Source organism: Phascolarctos cinereus, unplaced genomic scaffold (genome assembly GCF_003287225.1).
Source record: "Phascolarctos cinereus isolate Bilbo 61053 unplaced genomic scaffold, phaCin_HiC Scaffold_8;HRSCAF=390, whole genome shotgun sequence".
In the NCBI taxonomy this organism is placed as follows: domain Eukaryota; kingdom Metazoa; phylum Chordata; class Mammalia; order Diprotodontia; family Phascolarctidae; genus Phascolarctos; species Phascolarctos cinereus.
The window spans coordinates 54,433,926-54,455,937 of record NW_027556291.1 but is presented as its reverse complement, the minus strand read 5'-3'; the positions used below and the strand labels follow the sequence as shown (position 1 = coordinate 54,455,937).

At 43.4% G+C, this 22,012-nt stretch overlaps 1 protein-coding gene across 1 annotated transcript; it reads left to right on the top strand.

Annotated features, from left to right (window-relative positions):
- Window positions 1-977: 977 nt before the first annotated feature.
- On the top strand, window positions 978-11,953 carry ESX1 (ESX homeobox 1). Its single transcript, XM_020975104.1, has 4 exons — window positions 978-1,601; window positions 4,969-5,515; window positions 6,184-6,229; window positions 10,882-11,953. Exons 1-4 carry the CDS (start codon window positions 986-988, stop codon window positions 11,503-11,505), a joined length of 1,833 nt encoding a protein of 610 aa, XP_020830763.1. The 5' UTR covers window positions 978-985; the 3' UTR covers window positions 11,506-11,953.
- Window positions 11,954-22,012: the final 10,059 nt, after the last annotated feature.

Sequence of the window (22,012 nt, the reverse complement as noted above, 5' to 3'; positions counted from 1 at the left end):
CTCACTTTTTAATCCCTTGTGGTGTGATTTCTGACACTACCACTTGACTGAAAAAGATGCAAAATACACTGGACCTGCGTTCAAATCCTACCCGACCCTTACTACCTGTGTAACATGTCATTTGGTCAAGTCACTTTATTTTACTTCCCTGCACCTGACTTTCCTCTTCCTGCTCTAAATCTTTGATTCTATGAGGTGATGTCCAATATTTTGGACATCACAACAGATGAGCAAACTGAAGGTATGAGAGAGAGGGTCAGTGACATGTCCACAAAAAATCAGATCTCACAGGCAATTAATTCTCTCCAGTTAGATGAGATTCAAACCCCGCCTCTAGGATAGAGGGTCATCAGGGTATTGGTTAGTAAGTGGAAGCGGTTCCTCAGGGTAGCTGAAGGACAGCCACTTGCACTGTCAGAATGTCCTAAACAATGAAGGGTTTGCACTCCTACATTTATTCCCCAATTAGTTGGAAAAATGACAAAATCCCTGCTTTTCCCACAAGGTCTCTTTCATAAAGGAGGATGGGATCAAGGGAGTGGGGACACAGAAAGGGGCAAGGTAGCACTGTCCAGAGCCTAAGGTGGCTGTAAATGTCCGAGCGTTTCGTGTCACTGTAGAAGCCCCCAGTCACACGTAACTGTGACCTGCTTGAGATGCCTTGGAATCCAGATGTTTCTTTTTTCCCATCCCCCACCCCCCAGGTATCTGGGCTCTAGGCAGAGTTCAGAGTATCAAAAGTATCCGCGGGGCGGGGGAGGGAGGGGGTGAGGAGATCGCTTTCGGGACTGGCTCATAAGCTCACAGTGACAAGGCTCAGTGCCAATCACAAGCCTCGTCCCGAGCCTGAAGTACTTGTGGTTAGGGACCCAGGGGGAGGGACATTCCCCCCCCCCCGGGTAGCAGGAAAGTGGGTGGAGCAGGCGATACACTTAGCTCTCCAGAGAGACGCTCTTCCTCACAAGTCTGTGGGACGGCAGCGGAGATGCAGAGGGCACGGCTAGTGCGCGACTCTGAGGTCCCTGGCACTAGCCAGGACGCCCTGGCTGGAGACAGGCCAGTGGAGGAGGCACCTTTCCGAAGGCTCTGGCCTTTGCCTCCTCGCTCAGCTGTGTCCACGCCTTGGCGTCCGTTCCAGGGCCAGAGGGTTCTTCCAGAGGCTGCAAACCCAGCAGAGGCGCTCTCACAGCCTGGGAATGAAGAAAGAGTAGACGGTGCAGAAGTCGGTGTCGGTGTCGGTGACAGAGAAGACAGGGGCGACGACGGCGACGTCACGAGGATGCTGTTGGCCGGTGCCCGAAAACCAATGGGTCCGCCCGCTCAGGCCCCACAGCTTCCTCCACAGCCCGTGATGCCGGTCCCGGGCGGCCCCGGGGCCTTGGCCCCCGAGGGCAACCCAGTGCTGCCTGCTTTCCATCCGCCGCTGCCCATAGGCGACTTCCGTGCACCAGACCCGCTGCCGGTACCTGTCCTGGTCCCGGTCCCGGTCCCGGTGCCTGTGGGGGCTCAATCTGGCCAGTCGCAAACTCTGCATGTGCTCACTTATTTCGTTGACGAAGTCATGGCTCAGAATCCGGAACGCGCACAAGCAGCTCGGCAAGGTAAGCCCCCGGGTCTGAAGGAGGGTTGGGTTATGGAATTAGAGTACGGGTAACGCGGGAGGGAACCCCTTCTTAAGCTAGGTCATGGCCTCAAAATCTAACCGTTCTCGAGGCCGAGGGTGGGTACGGAGCCCCCCTCATCCTTTGCACAAAGAACACTGGGATAAAGTGGAGTCTATTGGGGGGTGGGCGACGCGGGCGGACAACCGAGAGATCTCTGGGTTCAGAGCAAGTGGGAAGCCCCTCATCCTTCCAGCTGAAATGGTAGGAGGGGCGGGGTGCAGGAAGAGAAATAGCACTGAGTGGGTTTCGGGTGGGGACAGTAACTTCGGGCGGCCTCCAGTTTTTTTTTCTCTCAGAGGCAACTAGAGATAATGTGATATGGGGTGGCCGCCCCTAGAAGTCTAATGAAGTCGACGATAACGCCGTCGACGAATCTTGGGGAATGGGGAAGGAAAACAAAGAGTAGTCCCATTTTCTCCTCAGGAGGTCGGGGGCGGGGGGAGCGGAGTCGGCGTTGGGGGAATGGTAGCGCGGTGCGGAGCCCCTAGAAGGCTAATGTTGTCGACCAATCTTGGGGCCTGGGGAAAGAAAAAGGAAAAGTCATCCCATTTTCTCCTCAGCAGATGGCAGGGGCGGCGTTGGGGTAATGGTAGCGGGGTGGGGGGCCCCTAGAAGGCAAATGCCGCCGCCGAATCTTGGGGCCTGGGGAAAGGAAAAGAAAGAGTCGTCCCATTTTCTCCTCAGGAGATAACCGGGGGGGGGGCGTGGGCAGAGGCGGGGGGACGGGCGGGAAATGGTAGCGCGGTGGGGGACCCCTAGAAGGCTATAGCCATCGACGAATCTTGGGGTCGGGGGAAAGGAAAAGGAAGAGTCGTTCCATTTTCTCCTCAGGAGATCACGGGGCGGGGCGGTGGCGGGGAGGGGAGGGCCGGAAATGGTAGCGCGGTGGGGGGCCCCTAGAAGGCTATAGCCGTCAAAGAATCTTGAGATGGGGGAAAGGAAAAGAAAGAGTCGTCCCATTTTCTCCTCAGGAGATCACAGTGGGGGGCGGAGTCAGTGTTAGGGGAATGGTAGCGGGGTGGGGGGCCCCCTAGAAGTCTAATGAGGTAGACGATAATGCCGTCGACGAATCTTGAGTCTGGGGAAAGGAAAGGAAAGAGTCGTCCCATTTTCTCCTCAGGAGATCACGGGAGGGGGGCGGGGGCGGGGGCGGTGAAGGGCGGGAAAATGGTAGCGCGGTGGGGGGCCCCTAGAAGTCTAATGACGTCGATGATAATGCCGTGGACGAATCTTGGGGTCCGGGGAAAGGAAAAGAAAGAGTCGTCCCATTTTCTTCTCAGGAGATGGCGGGGCGGGGGCGCGGGCGGGGAGGGGAGGGGCGGGAAATGGTAGCGCGGTGGGGGGGCCCCTAGAAGGCTATAGCCGTCAACGAATCTTGAGATGGGGGAAAGGAAAAGAAAGAGTCGTCCCATTTTCTCCTCAGGAGATCACAGTGGGGGGCGGAGTCAGTGTTAGGGGAATGGTAGCGGGTGGGGGGCCCCCTAGAAGTCTAATGAGGTAGACGATAATGCCGTCGACGAATCTTGAGTCTGGGGAAAGGAAAGGAAAGAGTCGTCCCATTTTCTCCTCAGGAGATCACGGGAGGGGGGCGGGGACGCGGGCGGCGGCGGGGGCGGTGAAGGGCGGGAAAATGGTAGCGCGGTGGGGGGCCCCTAGAAGTCTAATGACGTCGATGATAATGCCGTGGACGAATCTTGGGGTCCGGGGAAAGGAAAAGAAAGAGTCGTCCCATTTTCTTCTCAGGAGATGGCGGGGCGGGGGCGTGGGCGGGGAGGGGAGGGGCGGGAAATGGTAGCGCGGTGGGGGGCCCCTAGAAGTCTAATGACGTCGACGATAATGCTGACGACCAGTCTTGGAGTCCGGATGAAAAGAAAAGAAAAGAGTCGTCCCATTTTCTACTCAGGAGATCACGGGAAGGGGGGGCGGGGGCGGGGTCAGTGTTGGAGGGTGGCGGTGTGGTGGGAGTCCCTAGAAGTCTAATGACGTAGATGACAATGCAGTCGAAGAATCTTGGGAAAAGGAAACGAAAGTTTAATCCCATTTTTTCCTAAGGAGATCACGGGGTGGGGGGGGTCGAGGTCAGTGTTGGGGGAATGGTAGGTCGGTGGGGGCCCCTAGAAACTGTTGCTATGGGGGCAGCTAGGTGGCGCTGCAGTGCATAGAGCACCGGCCCTGGAGTCAGGAGAACCTCAGTTCAAATTCGGCCTAAGACACACAACACTTACTAACTGTGTGACCTTGGACAAGTCACTTAACCCCATTGCCTATCCTCTCTCCCCCAAAAAAAGAAGAAAAAAGAAACTCCTGCTATGGATCGACTGGTTTAGGGGCTGAGGGAGGGAACACGTACAACGTGCGCATTTTCTCCTTGGAGGGGATCACTGAGGGAGGGGTCCAGGTTGGGGTTGGTATCTTTGGTGCTCGCCCCACCCATTTCAGCCCCCACCGTAGTGCTCTCGGTACGTCTCTAGGCAGAAAAGGGGGAAAGGGACTTTATTAATTTCCTCCTCAGATATTACTAGGGTGGGGCAGAATTGGTAGCATGGTTTCCTCCCCCCTCATCTCTTGAGGTCGTGCCCTGGATAGAGAGAGCTTGGGGAGGGAGTTTGCACAGTCTTTAGAGGCGATCACAGAGTAGGGAAGGAAGGAGAGAGATGGAAGAGGAGGAGGGTTGGGAGGAGATAACGAGAGTCGCACTTCGGTTCTGCCATAAGAACCTTAATTTAACAATCCCGCGAGGGGGACTAGTGGGAAGCCTTCATTTTCTCTACGGAAGAGAACTTTGGGCTGAGGTGAGGTATCTAGGCTAGACGTCCTACACAACACACTTCGGCAGCCATCTGGGCTTCCAATCCTCCGTCTTTCCTCAAGGAAAAGCACTGAGGCCGGGTGTTGGGTAGGGTAGGTGGTCACGCGGTAAAGAGCTGGTCAAGTTCATCACAGCTGACACCCAGGCTGGGGAAAAGGGAGGAGGGGCGGGGGGGAGTGAGGTAGCTCAAGTGCCCCCCACACACACACACACTCTTTCGGCAACGACGGGGGTTTACAATGGAAAGTTCCTCCAGCCGAGAGTAGGGAGCCCCCCTAGCGTTCGGTGCCAGAGTTGTGAGGAAGGGCGCCCTAGTTTCGGTCCAGCAGTCCCAGCTGTCAAAGGATGATCCCAGGGCTGGAAGTGGGCAGAGAGTCCCCTTCTCCATATTCTGCTCTGAGGTTGCGGAGTGGGGAAGGCTTGCCTTGCTGGGAAGCGAAGACTGGCCCTGCCCGTCGAGGCCCTTCGCGATCGCGGCCGTTTCTCCTTTTCCAGGTGACGATACCCAGGCAGTCGCACCCGAGTGGGCGGCTGAGGGACCCCAAGCCCCTGCGGAGGCAGGAGGTGAAAGAGAGCAGGTTGATGACCGAAGACGAATTGACATCCCCTTTGCCGGCCTGGGCCTGGGCTTCGGCGTCGAGGTTCAGGCAGGGCTGGAAGAACTCGTGGAAGCTGGCTGGATGGGAGGAGAAGAAGGGGCAGCGGCGGCAGCAGCTGCAGCTGCAGTGGCAGCAACTGAAGGAAGAGGCAGAAAGAGAAGAGGGCGTCCCCGACGCCAGGAGCAGCCCGGTGGAGCGGAAGCGCCCGCGGCCGCGGGAGCAGCGGGGGCCAGAGCTGGAGTGGCCCCAGAAACTGGAGAAGCCGCAGCAGCTGAAGCAGCCCCAGATGCCGAAGCAAACCCGCCAGAAGCGGCAGAACCTGGGCCGGCCGGCGAACCCCAGAAAAAGAAGCAGCACCGCTGCCGCACCACCTTCACTGCTCTCCAGGTGGAGGAGCTGGAGCGCGCCTTTCAGCAGTCTCAATACCCAGACATCATCACCAGGTGAGAGAAGGGGGTCGATCGCAGCCAGCGCTGGGCCCCCGCTACGCTTCCTTTCACCCGTGCCTTCCTTCCCTCCCTCTCAAGAGAAGCGTGGCAGCAGGGCCTCCTACACTGAAGACCCTTGCCCTTTACTGCTACCCAGTGTGGGGTGGGACAATGGACTCTGCCACAGCTCCACCCCCATTTTACAAAGGGCAGTTTTGCTCCGGTCACTTGCCGTGCAGCAGGACAGAACTGACTTTCCCCCTTGCCTTCCTCGTTTTGGTGTGGCCTTGGGGTTGCTTTCACAAAAAGAGCAGGGAGTTTCTGGCTAGAAACTAATTTTAAGTTCCTGCCATGATCTTCGATTTCCTTGACGTGAGGAACAGCCCGGTGTGGAAACTCCCTTCACCAGGGCCGGGACCTCTGGCTGCAAGTACACAAGTCCAAAAGAGTTTGTGTTTATTGTCATTTAGAACCTTGCCAGTAAAAAAGTTGACCCCCTTCTCATCTCCCTCTAAGGTATCTGATCTAAAATATTCCTTAATTGAACCTGCAACTGAGTAGGAAATAAATTCATGTATGTTTCTAGGTGAGCGCAACCATAAAAACAGGAGATGAGTGTGTGACTCTTTCTCCACCTCCAGGCCTGGTCATTAAATATTTGGGTTTTTGTTTTTCTCCCACAGAAAAGAATTAGCTGCTCGCCTGGAGCTGACTGAATCCAGAGTTCAGGTCAGTGGATCCTAAGGAATAGATTAGGAAGGGCAGCTACCGAAAAACATGTCAGAGGACAGGTCCACCCTGTTTCCTAGCAACACTTTTTATTTCCATGCATTTTTCTTTACCCATTTTGGCTAAGACTTTTGGAGAATGGGTGGAGAGGGGCAGGTGGGGCAGTAGATTGGGGAAATGTGTACTTTGGGGTAAGGAGCACCTTCCACTCCCTACTGGAAATAAATGTACACTAATGATGAAGGAATTCATCTCTTGGAATGTAAGCTCCTTTAGAGCAAGGATTCTTCCCCTTTTTTAGTATTCCTAGTGCTTAGCACAGTGCCTGGAACTTACTAAATGCTTGTCGATTGATCTGTCCATTGATAAATGCACTTCAGCACCTTATAAGGTTAATATGAAAAGGTAAGAGATTAAACCCATTGTATAGATTAGACCATGGGTGGGGAACCTGTGGCCTAGAGGCCACTCTGTGGCCCTCTAGGTCCTCAAGTGTGGCCTTCTGACTGAATCCAAACTTCACAGAATAAATCCACTTAATAAAAAGATGTTCTGTAAAACTTGGACTCAGTTAAAAGGCCACTCCCAAGGCCCTAGAATCCATAAATATATTTATATTTGTATCATGTAAAGTTGTAGACCTGGTGCCATTCTACATGGGGAGAATTAATTTTCCCCTGGCAATGACATCACAAGTCTGGTGTGATTTTAAAATATTTAGATAAGATATAAATTAGAATATATTTTATATAAGATTATATTGTATATTATACATATGTACACATGTATGTATATTATATGTATATATACACGTAGGTTGTATATGTGTGTGTACATATGATATATGGTATATAATATACCTATATGCATGTACATACTTATATACATGCATATATGTAATATATACATAATGTACATACTATATACATTCTATATAACATTATACATGTATGTTTATAAAGCACAAATGTATGTAGCCCTGTGTGATATAGAGTTGCAGAGAGGGGCCAAGCTACTGTGGCAGGAGTTTCTCTACCAGGGATTCTCGATGCCAACAGAATCACAGGGCTACTGTGATTTTAAGATACTTAGATAAAATATATGTTTTAAATTTATATAAATGAATACATTTGATAAATGTGCACATGTTATTTATAAAGCATGGATATTTTTAGATTCATAGAACAAATTTGCAGAGCAAATGCCAATCAGCATTGGTAGAGGGAGTTCCTACACTGGGAATTCCCTTTGCAAGTGTATAACCTTAGGTATAATATTTTATTATATATATATATAATATATATATATATAAATATATTTCTAAACCATCTATAATATGGAAATTTGAGGGAAGGAGAGAATTCCCTATACAAATGTATAATATTGAGTGTGTTCTTTTAATATATGTGTATGTATTATGTATTTCCAAACCATCTATATAATATAGAGATTTCAAAGAGGGAGGGACTTCCCTATACCAATGAAAGTACAGAATGAATCCAGTGTGATTTTTAAAATATTTAGATCAAATATATTTATACATATATATGTGCATTTATAAAGCATTAATAAATTGCCATTTACAGAATGTAACATTGCAGAGTGGATGCCAGCCTGCATTGGTAGAGAGAATTTCTTTTCTGGGAGTTCCCTATACCAACATAAATCATAAGTCTGCTGTGATTTTTTTTAGTAGTTAGAGGAAACCATTAATAGATTTAGATTTCTAGAATACAAGTTCCTGTGCAGATACTGACCTACATTGATAGAGGAATTTTCTTTGCCAGTGGATCTCTGCCATATAAATGAAAGTCTGGTGTAATCTTTTAATATTTGGCTTTCTAGAGTATGTAAACCATAAATATATTTAGATTTGCATAATTTGGAAAGTGTCAGAGCAGGTGCTAACCTGCATTCAGAAAGGGAATTTCTGAACAAGGAATTCCCTTCACCCATAAAATCACAGGTCTTGTGTGATTTTGAAAGCATCTATATTAAAATATAGATGTGTTATGTTTATATTAATATATTTCAGTTTCTATGATTGATAAAACATGTATTCCTTAGAAATATTTATGAAATATATTAAAATGCTATCAAAATCTAAATATATTTCTGAATAATTTATATTCATGTCTATTTTAAAATTATACCAGAAATGGGATTTTGATTAGTACAGGGATCTCCTAGTTTAAAAAATTCCCTCTACCAGTGCATCTGGGCACCTGCTCTGCAACTCTCTAGGTTACATAAATCTAAATATATTTGCGTTTGATAAATATATTATAAACTATTTTATTATAGAATTATATAGATTATAGAATACATATAGATATATGTATATATGCATATATAGATTATAGAATACATGTAGAAAATATATAGATTATAGAATACATGTAAAACAAATATATTTCTAGGAATGCCTATATTTATCATATGTATATAGTCCAAGGACTATCATTGAATTCTGTCTAAAGACTAAATCTAATTGAAGCTCTTTCCTAATCTCTGTGATAGCAGTTCTGTGCCCAGTAAACACTGCAAGTCAAGAATGTGAGACTGAGTTCCAGCTGCCACTAACTAGTTATGAGACCTCAAGGAAATCCCTTCCTTTTTCTAGGCCTCGGTTTATCCATCTGTAAAATAACTGTGATCTTTATAGTCTCTATTCTATCAGTCTAGAGTTGTCTAGAACTATAGTTAGATGGCTGTTGTGCTGAATATATATTGAACCCCAGATATTTTCCTTCATAAAATGTCAGATGATGGTTAGCAATGTTGATTGATAATGGCTTTCTTCTTTGTTCTAAAATCCACATATAAGCATCAAACGAGACTATGTATGGAAGTCACTCTATAATTGAAAGAACTATATCAAGTAATAGTAGTAATAGAAGTAATAGTAGTGGTAGTAGTAGTAGTACTAGTACTAGTGTTTACAACATTTGGAATTGTAGCTTCTTGCCATTGACTGCTTAGATTTTGTCATACCTTCTTTTCCCTCAGCCAACAGCAGAAAAGGAGACCCATGCCATAGCTTATGTACCAGACTCTTTATTTTCATTCTCTTGTTCAGTTAGTTAATTTTGTTTTGAGAATTTCCTAACAGGCATTTCCGTGCCAAAGCTGGGCCTTAGCCCCCCTCATTTTCAATGTCCTATGGAAAATGTAAGGAATAACAGCATCTGGCCACCCTAAAAGGAAGGCCAAGTCATGAGGTCCCCATTTTAAAATGGAAAGCAGAATGTGGCAGAATTGTGGCAGGATTTTGCCATCATCAAAATGGCCTAAATGGAAACAGTCAGTGAATTCCTCTAACAGATTGCAAATCTAAAGGTGATGGTCATTTGTTTGCTTAATGGTGTCTTATCTAGTAGCCCTGGTTTAAAACAAAAAGAAGATGGTAGCTGGTGGGGAAGGGGACCTCTTCTGGTCTCTTTATCAGCTGAATTTAAACTCTCAAAGTTCTGTAGTGCTAGAGCTGAAAAGGATCTCTCACAGGCTGGCTAGTCTGACTCCCTAAATTCGCAGGTCCATAGTGGGGATGAAACTGGAACATTGGAGCCAAACTTCATCAGACTATGTGTCCTCAATTCAGGGTTTGGAAAATATGGTCTCCATCATGTCTCTCTCCCTAACCCTTGAGATTTCACATCATGAAGGAAAACTAAGTCCCCCAACCTGTTTGTTAGAGCCCTGCCCTGGAGAGAACATGGGACTGATTTGTACGTGTACATAAGCATGTCTTGTGCCTTAAGATTTTTATTATTAATAATATAATGTAATGTAATATAATATAATATAATATAATATAATATAATATATAATATAATATAATATAATATAATATAATATAATATAATATAATATAATATAATATAATATAATATAATAATATAAGATAAGATAAGATTTATTATAATTGCATCCCCATTTGGCAAAGCCTTCCTCTTGGCTCTCCAAGGTCAAGTGACAATAGGCAAATATATTTTGAAATTATATTTCCTATTTACTAAGAACATCTCTAATTTATAAAGCACTTTGAAGTTTGTGAAATAGTTCACATACATTATTAACTCATTTGATCCTCGCCAACAACCATTTGAGGCACTTAGTATATTTAGCCTACAGGTATGGAAACTGAGGCACAGGAAGTTTAAGAGACTTGCCCAAAGTCACATAGCCAGTAATTATTGGAGGCAAGATTCTTGACTTCAGGGACAACACTCAAACTAGTAGGCTGTGCTCAAGGAAAGAGATGAAGTTCCATAATTAATAGAGGTTGTACTTCTTCACTGTGGGTCAGTTCTGAATAGTGCAAGTAAAACTACTGCAAGTGAGAGAATAGAAGGTCAGAGCAACAAGGAGGAGGTCTTGGTTTGGGGTTTTTTTTAATAAAAATTTTATTGATTTTTCTGGTTTTCCATTGAGATATCTGTCCTCACCCCACCTCCACCTCCTTACCAGAGTCATCCCATACAGCAAAGAATAGGAGCGTGTTCATTGCCCAGCAGGAACTTGCCATTTCTTTCTCCAGATGCTTTCTCTTACAATTAAAAATTGGGGTGGCATAGTTATTTTTCAAGTACAGTTTTAAGGTCATAACTTCTCAGTACTAAAAGGACCCCTCTCTTTCCTTCTGAATGAAGGTTTGGTTTCAGAACCGTAGGGCCAAACTACGGAAGCGTGAGAAAAAAGAGATGTTCAGACGCTTCTCAGCCTTCACCATCACCCAGCCTATAGGCTTCTACAGAGATATGCAATTTCCTGAAAACCCCACGGATGCTGCCTGGAGGGTCCAGCATTTTGGCGCAGCCATGCCACACATGCCACCACCAATGGCACCACCTATGGCACCACCCATGGTGCCACCTGCAGCACCAGCCGTGGCCCCACCCATGGCCCCACCTGCAGCACCAGCCATGGCCCCACCCATGGCCCCACCTGCAGCACCAGCCATGGTCCCACCCATGGCCCCACCTGCAGCACGAGCCATGGCGCCACTCATGGCCCCACCAATGGGGGCACCAGTCAGGGCCCCACCTAGGGCACCAGTCATGGCCCCACCTGGGGCACCAGTCATGGCCCCACCTGGGGCACCAGTCATGGCCCCACCTGTAGCACCACCTGGGGCACCAGCCATGGTCCCACCTGGAGGCCCAGTCATCGCCCAAGGCAATGTATCATCTGTTGGTGTCAGCAGCGTGACCTGGACCTCTATGTTCGGAGGTCCTCTTTTAAACCCCCCATTTGGAAGGTATGGCCTAAATTGAGTTCTCAATATCTCCTTCTCATAGAGCACGGGCAAGGGTTTATTTTCAAAGTGTGAGAATCTCAAGTGCATTTGAAGTTGTGTATGTGTTGGTCTTTCTTTTGCAATACCAGTGATACCCCAATAATACCCTTAATAATACCCTAGCAATGGTAGCATATTAACACTGAGCCCACAGGCCCCATAGTACCAGACTGCCCCCCACCCTTTCACCACAAGCACATGCTGGATAGCTTAATGTGCAGTCTCTGGCTAGAGACCTGGGATTTTTTCTGCAGCTCTGAGGCTTCCTAGGCTCCATATGCTATTGATACCCTGGCTATCATGAGCCAGTTTTTGTTTTCCATAGTTCTTTCAGCCAGACATTCGGCAATACAAAGCTTCTTCAATGCAGATGAATGTTAGTTATGAACGTAGTTGTATTACCATGAAGCAACTGTAACTGCAGCCGATAAGGGCTTTTGACTAGCCAAGGTTTCCTCACATGCTGGTTTATCAAATGCTAATCATTACAAAGTTTTCATCTTCCCGGTTGGGAGACCAATGCCATATTTTCTTTTAAAAAGCATGTATTCCTAGTGCTGCTTATTTTGAATTTTTAGTTTCTTTTGTCCATCTTCACATTTATGGCTATCAAATGGTCACTAAGATATTCTGTGTGAAATGGGCTTGCAATAAGAGAGGGAAAGAGTTGGTGGTTCAGAAATGTGCTTCAATTGATATAAACTGAGTTAGAAGTTAGGAAGACATAGCTCTTTTCAATATCTAGTTACTCTATGATATAATTCTTTTTGTAATAATGATGCCTAGTAGAACTCCCATCAGACCCATCTCTGCCTCCTCTGATCTAGTCACAGTTGGAGGGAAAAGACAGCCAAGACCATATCCTCCCATTTAAGCATCATATCAGTCTTGCAAACACTCTTTGACTGTAAGAAAAAGCCAGAACTCTTTCCTACAAATGGGTCAGCTCTTAGAGATACAGCATATGAGCATGACACCCATATTGAGTTCTTCCATTTGGCCAATTGGGAACCAAGGGGCCAGGGCAGGACATGGAAGGAAACACAACACTACTGTGGGTCATTGATAAAAAACATGAGGTTGGCTGGGTTATCTCTCTTGTAGAAAGGCCAAAGGCCACTCGCTATAAAGAAGTAGAGTTTAAAGAGAGAATTTTGGCTCTTAAAAATCAGAGTCAATGTCCAACATCAGTGGTTGTTGGGAGTCCCAAGATCAAGGTGTCTGTCAAAATTTGTTTCGTTTTGCAAAGTCATATATATATATATATGACATTTCTAGGGAACATAGTATTAATAGCTTTCAAACAAACACCACGCTAAAGCTAAAGCCAATGAAATGTTACAAGCCAGACAAGTGATTTTCATAATTAAATGAAAGAGAAAGCATAAAATGTTATGAATAAAAAGATACAACTCGTTACTTGGCTTGCATAAACTGTATCTTATTCCAAAATAAAATTAAATAAAAATTTATTACATCTAAGAACTTGGAAGTGTGTCTTATTTTTAAAACCCTACAGGATACACATTGACTGCAAAACCCTGGAGGATGTTGGGAGGAGGATGAGAATAAGTCACTGATCTAGTCACTGAGTGGTGTCCCCGAGCATAGGCAGCTGGTACATGTCTCCAGTATGTATAATATTGATTATAATTAGTGTCATTCCAACCCTATGATATAATTTCTCTATTTCCCAGGCTTGCTTTTGATAACCTTAGAACATGTTTCTTTAGGAATATTAAGGGGTCCATAGGAAATTCAAAAAAGAGAAGAGTTATCGATGAGCAGTTTGTGGGTACTTGAAGTCAGAAAGACCCATCTTCACATCCCGCATCAAATTCTAGCTATGTGACCCTGGACAAGTCACTTCACCTTTGGGGGCCTCAGATTCCTCATCTGTAAAATAAGGGGATTGGGCACAGTGACCTTTAAGGTCCCTTGCAGCTCTAGAGCTATGCTCTTATGAATAGCCCATATGAGAACCAATAGCTGAATTATCCTGGAAACCCCCTCATTTTACAGAAGAGGAAAGTTGAGGCTTCCCAAAGATCCTAGAATGTTCCACCTCAAATTGGATGGAATTTATACCTGGGCTGCTTTACTCGGTGTCCCCATGGCTAAGTTCTAGGAAACAGAACAGACCCAAGCAGTCACAGGGTGATATCCAAACACCATCACTCATGGGATACTCTGCTTGAAAAATCAAACTTTGACTGATTCTCGATCCTTTGAACATTCCTTGAATATAAAGAATTTCTCATGAGAGCAATTCTTTGATACCCCCTATTGTTTAACAACACAACAACAAGTGTATCATTTCAGGATATACTCAGAAACTCAACTTATTGTCCCTCTGAAGTACCCATCAAAGATATATGTACTAACAGACTACTTCTATGGATTATCCATTCACCTACCTATCATCTTCTAGGCAATAGATGTTTCTTCATCCACTTGGTTTTCCCAGTGTGAATGTTCAGACCGAGCACTTTTGAGTGGCTATGGATCTCCTCCAGTAGGTTCTGTCGGGTCCCAGACCTTTTTACAGTCAGTACAATATCCTGCAGAGGATATTGCGATCTATAGAAGACTCTCTGCCTCTTTTCCCTTGAAATACATTAAAACTTTTCCTCTGGTACTCATTTGAAAATTTCACAACTCAAGACTTAGCTACTCTTAATCAATTCAATGAACCAAGACAATTCCAAAGAACTCATGATGAAAAATGCTACCCACCTCCAGAAATGGAACTGGTGACCTCTGAATGAAGATCAAAGCATCTTTTTTTCATCTACTTTCTTTTTTCCTCTGCAACATGGCTAATAAGGAAATGTTTTGCATAACTTCACATGTATAATCTATATCATTATTGCTTGCTTTCCCAATGGGTGGGGGGAGGAGCTGAAGGGAGGAAGAGAATTTGGAACTCAAAATTTTTAAATAAATGTTAATGTATAATTATTAAAAATAAATAAAGATTTCCACACTTCTTAGGTAGAGACCCTGGGGCCCATGTCACAAAACCAGGAAATTGCTGCCTCTGACTATATGGGTTTTCACTAATCAGTATCAAGTAATACTAATAACTAATGCTTATATAACACTCTAAAGCACTTCAAATATGCCATCTCATTTTAGGCTCACAACAGCTCTGTAAAAGTAAGTACTGAAGCTATTGTCATTATGCCCATTTTTAAGATGAGGAAACTAAGGCTGTCAAAGGATGTCGGTAGTCACGTACCCAATGAGTGTTAGAAGCAGGATTTGAACCAGGATTTTTCTCCAAATCCATTTGATCCAGTTTAACCTTCTCATTGTACAGACTGGGAAAATGAGGCTAAGAGACGAAGGGACTTGTCCAAGGTGAAACAAAGAATAAGTAGCAAAGGTAGAACTCGAATCTAGCTCTTGAAACCCTTCCCCCAGGCATTTAATGCTCTCTTTTCAGCTTAAGTCCTGATTCTTGCATCTTACCACCTCCATCTCCAAAAGAATCATTTCCTCTCCAATGTGGTAGGCTTGTGATTCAATTCTTGGCCAAAGAGTCAGGTGCTCTCTGGGAATAATTAAACACCTACCTCTGGAGGAGATAGGCCAGTGGCCACTCTTCTGGAGAAAGCAGCAGGGGCCAAAGAATGATGTGGCTCAGTATTGTGGTGCAAGGGCAAGAGCATCAGCTCTGGAATTGGAGTTTAAACCCCACCTGTGACATCTGTTTGGTCTTAGGTAAGTCAGCTAATCTTTTCGGATCTCGATTTCTTCATATAATATTGCTATCTTTCAATTTTCCAGAGTAAAAGGAATGAATGGGTTAAATGGACTCCAGAGGCCCTTCTAGCTTTAGATCTAAGCTGTCTATGGGCCTCAGTTTCCTCTTTTGTAAAATGAGAAAATTAAACTGGTGAACTGAGGTCCCATCCAGATCTAGCTTTATGTTCTGTGACCTATGTGTGACCTTGAAAAAGTCACTTCTACCTGAGCCTCAGTTAGGGTTAGGCTCAGTCTCTTTCGAAGAAGAGAAAAAGAGTGGACTAGCCAACCTCTGAGATCTAGGAGCCTATGTGTGACCTGCCTCAGTTTCCTCCTCTTTAAAATTAAGAAGTTGGACTTGAAGGTTTCTGGGGTCACTGCCAGCTCTACATCTATAATTCTGTGAATGTTACTCCCAAAAGCCTGAACATGCTTCCCCTACAACAACCCTCCTCCCATTCCCCAAATGGCAGGACCATATGGATGACTTCCAGCCAGTGACAGGAAGAATTTGTATTTTGGTAAAGTCAGCTAATGGTTTGAATCTGCCATTAGGCAATTTGCATTCATTTTTCGAAGAATCCCTCAACATCATACTCTTTCAGTTTCAAGGGAATTCTCAACTTCTTTTTAAAAACATTTTTTGAGGCAATCAGGGTTAAGTGACTGGCCCAAGGTCACACAGCTAGTTAATGTCTAAATTCAGATTTGAACTCAGGTCCTCCTGACCCTAGGGCCAGTATTCTATACACTGTACCACCTAACTGCACCTCCCCACTTCTTTTCTTAGTAAAATAACTCCGGCTTGCAGAGCAACAACCCTGCATAGCAGGTAGTATAAATCTTTTTACAGAGGTAGAAACTGAGGCCCAGGAAGGTAAGTGACTTGCCTAAGGTCATAAGCAAGTAGCAAATGTGGGATTCAAACCCAGGTCAACTGACTCCAGGCCTATTTTTTCCACTAAACCAGACCACCTCTCTCTAATCTCTTTCTTGAACAAAAAACTTTTGAAAGCTTCCAACTAACAGTATTTAGATCATGATAAAAGTTCATAATAATCACAGTGATGATTAACTGGTGTTCCATGACATTTTTGTTGCTGTTGTTGAGTCATTTCCAACTCTTTCATGACCCCATTTTGGAGTTTTCTCAGCTAAGATACTGGAATGGTTTGCCATTTCCTTCTCCAGCTCATTTGACAGATTGAGGAAACTGAGGCAAACAGGGTGAGGTGATTTGCCCAGGGTCACACGGCTAGTAAGTGTCTGAGGCTAGATTTGAACTCAGGAAGATGAGTTTGCCTTACCTCAAGCCCAGCACTCTATGCTCTATGGCACCATCTAGCAGTACCCATGAAACTTTACAAAGAACTTTGAGCACACTTTCTCATTTGAAAAAGTGCCCCCCTACCTTTATTCCAGCTGCTCCCTACCATCTGGCACAGGGGCATAAGAGAAGCACATCAGTGGAGACATAATATGGATAGGAGACATAATAGGGAAAGAGTTCCTAATGTATAAGGAACTCCAAGATGAGGAAAGTCCACCCACCAATGTAGGTTGACACCTTCTCTGCAATTTCTGAGTCTTAGAAATTTGCCTAGAGCACCAAAGGTTAAGCAGCCTTCCCAGGCTCACACAGCTGGTATGTGTCAAGTGGGACAAGCCCATGTCTTCCTGGCTCTAGGGTTGACTCTATCCCTCACTTCACACAGACACAATAATGGCCCACATTGGGTAGTCCATGGTTCCAAAGCACTTTCCATTTATCCTCTTATTTGAACCTCATGGGGGTTTCAATGTAAATATTATTCTCTCCATTTTATAGCTGAAGAAAATGAAGCCCATAGAAATAAAACAATTTCCCAGTATTACAATGGCTAGTACTTAATGAAGCTAAGATTTTAGCCCTGTGGCTGTGATCAAATCCAAGGCTTCTTCCTTTCCAGGTCAAGTCAACAAGCATCAAGTACTTCCTATATCCCATGCTGCCTCCCACCATATTTATGGTGTCCTACTGCTACAGGGCCTCTTCTCTCACCTTCTCTTTAGCATGCACCGTTCAAACAGACTTCCTTTCCTCCTCCTTAATCTATTTTTTCAACTGTAAAAAGATTTCTCTGTGTGGATTGCAAGCAATCTGTGAACGTTCATATCATCAATGTCTAAAAAGGTAACATTTCCAGAAGCAACTCAAGATTAAAGAATGCATGTGACTGATATTTTCAGCCTGGAAATATTTGGATAATGTAATATTTTTAAAGATAGTTACATTTTATCTACTGAAATAGAAAATAAAGGATACTCATAGAATTTTGCATGTAATTTCTTAGTCCTGAATCACATCATTGAGAGCTGGAGGGGAGGGACCTTGGTAGCCATATAGTCTCACACAGATTGGAAAGGAATCACCACGACAGAACAACCTAGAAATTGACCTCCAATGAAAGGGAACCCACCACCTCCCAAGGCCGCCCATTCCACTCAGACAGCCCTGGTTGTTAGGAAGCATTTGGAGACTTCGAGGTTCAACTGGTCTCTTTGTAGTTTCTGCCCATTGTTTTTGGTCCTGTTCTCCTGGGGGCAAACAGAACAAATCCCTCTTCCACCAGTCAGTCCTTAGGATCCTTGAAGACAGCTATCATGGGTCCCCACCCCCACCCCAACTTCATCAGGTTAAATATTCCCACTTCCTTAAATGAATCCTCGTACGACAGGCACACCAAATTCTTCACCATTCTGGTTGTCCTCCTCTCCATCTCATCAACATTCTTCTTTAACTGTGGTAACCAGAATGGAACACAAGACTCTTTAGATGCCATCTGATCAGAACCCTCTCTATTCCTGGAAAATATGCTCCGTCTACATGCAGCCCTAGATTGCATAGGTTTTTTGGTCTGCCAAATCCCACTAGTGACTCATATTGATCTTGCAGTCCATTGGAATGCCTAGATCCTTTCCCAGACAAACTTCTCTCTCATCATAACTAAATAGCTACCTAACCAAGATGCTGTGAAAAAGAGACAAGCAAAGAAACTGAAAGCTAAGCCACTAGAAACCACTGCTAGGTTGTGAATGAAGACAAAGCCTCCTGAAATTCCTATCAGTGGGAAAATAACCCCCATTTATACACAGGTCTTTGGGGGGTACAGCTATTCCTAAGATGAGGAATGTCTACACTCAGTAATACTAAAAAACAAATCTGTGACTGTGCTTCTCACTACAGGAGTTTTTAGTCTTGCTCATTCCTTTTATGCTCTCATCTCTTTCTGTTCCCCTCCCAAACCTTACCCTTCCCTGAGGTCTGCAGCTTGACTACGGGCTGGGCCTTGGTCTCCATCTGTTCTGCCTACAATGACAGACAAGACCTTCTATTAGCCATGATTTCTTCTCCTTGGTACATTTAATACCACCTTCTCTGCTCTTAGCCATCCACTGGGGCATTGCTCAGGTACTATCTCCAAATATGAGCCTATCTCTTATCAAGAGTCAAAATAATGGTAGCCCCACTACCCACCTCCCAGCTGAAGCCATTTTCCTTCCCCTATTTCTATTTTGTAATTTTATTACAAATTTGCAATCTGTAATTTTATTAATTTATTTTGATTTATCAACAATCACTTCCATATGCTTTTGAGTTGAAAATTTTTCTCCCCCTTCCTCCCCCCACCCTCCCCAAGACGGCACAATCTGATATAGCCTTTACATTTACATACCCATTAAACATATTTTCACATTAGTGAAGTTGTAACTAAAAATTAAAACCAATAGGAGGAACCACCAGAAAGATGAAACAAAACTCAATAGAAGGTAAAAATAAGTGATAGCGATTCGACTTCCATAGTTCTTTCTTTGGATGTGGACAGCATTTTCCATCCCCCTCTGGATGTCTTAGATCCTTGTAATGCTGAGAAGGGTTCAGTTTAACAATCTTAGTCATTGCATAACATGGCTGTTATGGTGTACAGAGGCCTCTTGGTTCTGCTCACTTCACTCAGCATCAGACCATATAAGTCTTTCCAGGTTTTTCTGAAGTCAGCCTGTTCATCATTTCTTATAGCACAATAGTATTCCATTACATTCATATACCACAACTTGCTCAGCCATTCCCCAATTGATGGGCATCCTCTCAATTTCCAATTCTTTGCCACCACAAAAAGAGCTGCTATGAATATTTTTGTACATGTGGGTCCTTTTCCCATTTGTTTGATCTCTTTGGGATATAGCCCTAGAAGTGCTATTGCTGGATCAAAGGGTATGCACATTTTTGTAGCCCTTTGGGCATAGTTCCAAATTGTTCTCCAAAATGGTTGGATCATTTCACAACTCCACCAACAATGTATTAGTGTTCCAATTTTCCCACATCTTCTCCAACATTTATCATTTTCCTGTTTTGTCATGTTGGCCAATCTGATAGGTGTGATGTGGTACCTCAGAGTTGTTTTGATTTGCATTTCTCTAATCAATAACGATTTAGAGCATTTTTTCATATGACTATAGATGGCTTTAATTTCTTCATCTGAGAACTGTCTGTTCATATCCTTTGACCATTTATCAATTGGGGAATGGCTTGTGTTCTTATAAATTTGTCTTAATTCTCTATATATTTTAGAAATGAGGCCTTTATCAGAGAGACTGGTTGTAAAAATTCTTTCCCAATTTTCTACCTTCCTTCTAATCTTAGTTGCATTGGCTTTGTTTGTGCAAAAACTTTTCAATTTAATGTAATCAAAATTATCCATTTTGCTTTTCATAATGTTCTCTATCTCCTGTTTGGTCATGAATTCTTCTGTTCTCCATAGATCTGATAGGTAAACTATTCCTTGTTCTCCCAGTTTACTTATGGTATCAGCCTTTATATCTAAGTCATGAACCCATTTTGACTTTATTTTGGTATATGGTGTGAGATTTGGGTCTATGCCTAGTTTCTGCCATACTCTTTTCCAGTTTTCCCAGCAGTTTTTTTCAAAGAGTGGGTTCTTATCCCAGAAGCTGGGGTCTTTGGGTTTATCAAATAATAGATTACTATAGTCATTGACTACTGTGTCTTGCATATTTAACCTATTCCACTGATCCACCTCCCTATTTCTTAGCCAGTACCAAGCAGTTTTGATGATTGCTGCTTTATAATACAATTTAAGATCTGGAATTGCTAGGCCACCTTCCCCTGCATTTCTTTTCATTAGTTCCTTTGATATTCTGGACCTTTTGTTTTTCCAAATGAATCTTGTTATTATTTTTTCTAACTCTATAAAATAATTTTGGTAGTTTGATTGGTATGGCACTGAATAAGTAAATTAGCTTAGGTAGGATTGTCATTTTTATTATATTAGCTTGGCCTACCCATGAGCAACTGATGTTTTTCCAATTATTTAGATCTGATTTTATTTGTGTGAAAAGTGTTTTGTAATTGTGTTCATAGAGTTCCTGGGTTTGTTTGGGAGGTAGACTCCTAAATATTTTATAATGTCTACAGTAAGTTTAAATGGGATTTCTCTTTCTATCTCTTGCTGTTGGGCTTTGTTGGTAATATATAGAAATGCTGATGATTTATGTGGGTTTATTTTATAGCCTGCAACTTTGCTAAAGTTGTTTATTATTTCAAGTAGTTTTTTACTTGATTCTCTAGGATTCTCTAAGTATATCATCATGTCATCTGCAAAGAGTGATAGCTTTGTTTCTTCTTTGCCTATTCTAATGCCTTCAATTTCTTTTTCTTCTCTTATTGCTAAAGCTAAGTTTCCAGTACAATATTGAATAACAGTGGTGATAATGGACATCCTTGTTTCACCCCGATCTTATTGGAAATGCTTCTAGCCTGTCCCCATTACATATAATGCTTGCTGAAGGTTTTAGATATATGCTATTTATTATTTTAAGGAAGACTCCATTTATACCTATGCTTTCTAGTGTTTTTAATAGGAATGGGTGTTGTATTTTATCAAAAGCTTTTTCTGCATCTATTGAGATGATCATGTGGTTTCTGTTGGTTTTGTTGTTGATATGCTCAATGATGCTGATAGTTTTCCTAATATTGAACCAACCCTGCATTCCTGGTATAAATCCTACCTGGTCATAGTGTATTATTCTTGTGATAAGTTGCTGCAATCTATTTGCTAGTATTTTGTTTAAAATTTTTGCATCTATATTCATTAGAGAAATTGGTCTATAATTTTCTTTCTCTATTTTGACTCTTCCTGGTTTAGGTATCAACACCATATTTGTATCATAAAAAGAATTTGGTAAGACTCCTTCTTCACCTATTTTCCCAAATAGTCTATATAGTATTGGAATTAATTGTTCTTTAAATGTTTGATAGAATTGCATGTAAATCCATCTGGCCCTGGAGATTTTTTCCTAGGGAGTTCATCAATGGCTTGTTCAATTTCTTTTTCTGAGATGGGGTTATTTAAGTATTTTACTTCCTCTTCGTTAATCTGGGCAATTTATATTTTTGTAAATATGTATCCATTTCACTAAGATTGTCAAATTTGTTGGCATATAGTTGGGCAAAATAATTCCTAATTATTGTTTTAATTTCCTCTTCCTTGGTGGTAGCTTCACCCTTTTCATTCTTGATACTAGTAATTTGGTTTTTTCTTTCTTTTTTTTAAATTAAATTAACCAAAGGTTTATCTATTTTATTGGTTTTTTCATAAAACCAGCTCTTAGTTTTATTTATTAGTTCAATAGTTTTCTTAATTTCAATTTTATTAATTTTTCCTTTGGTTTTC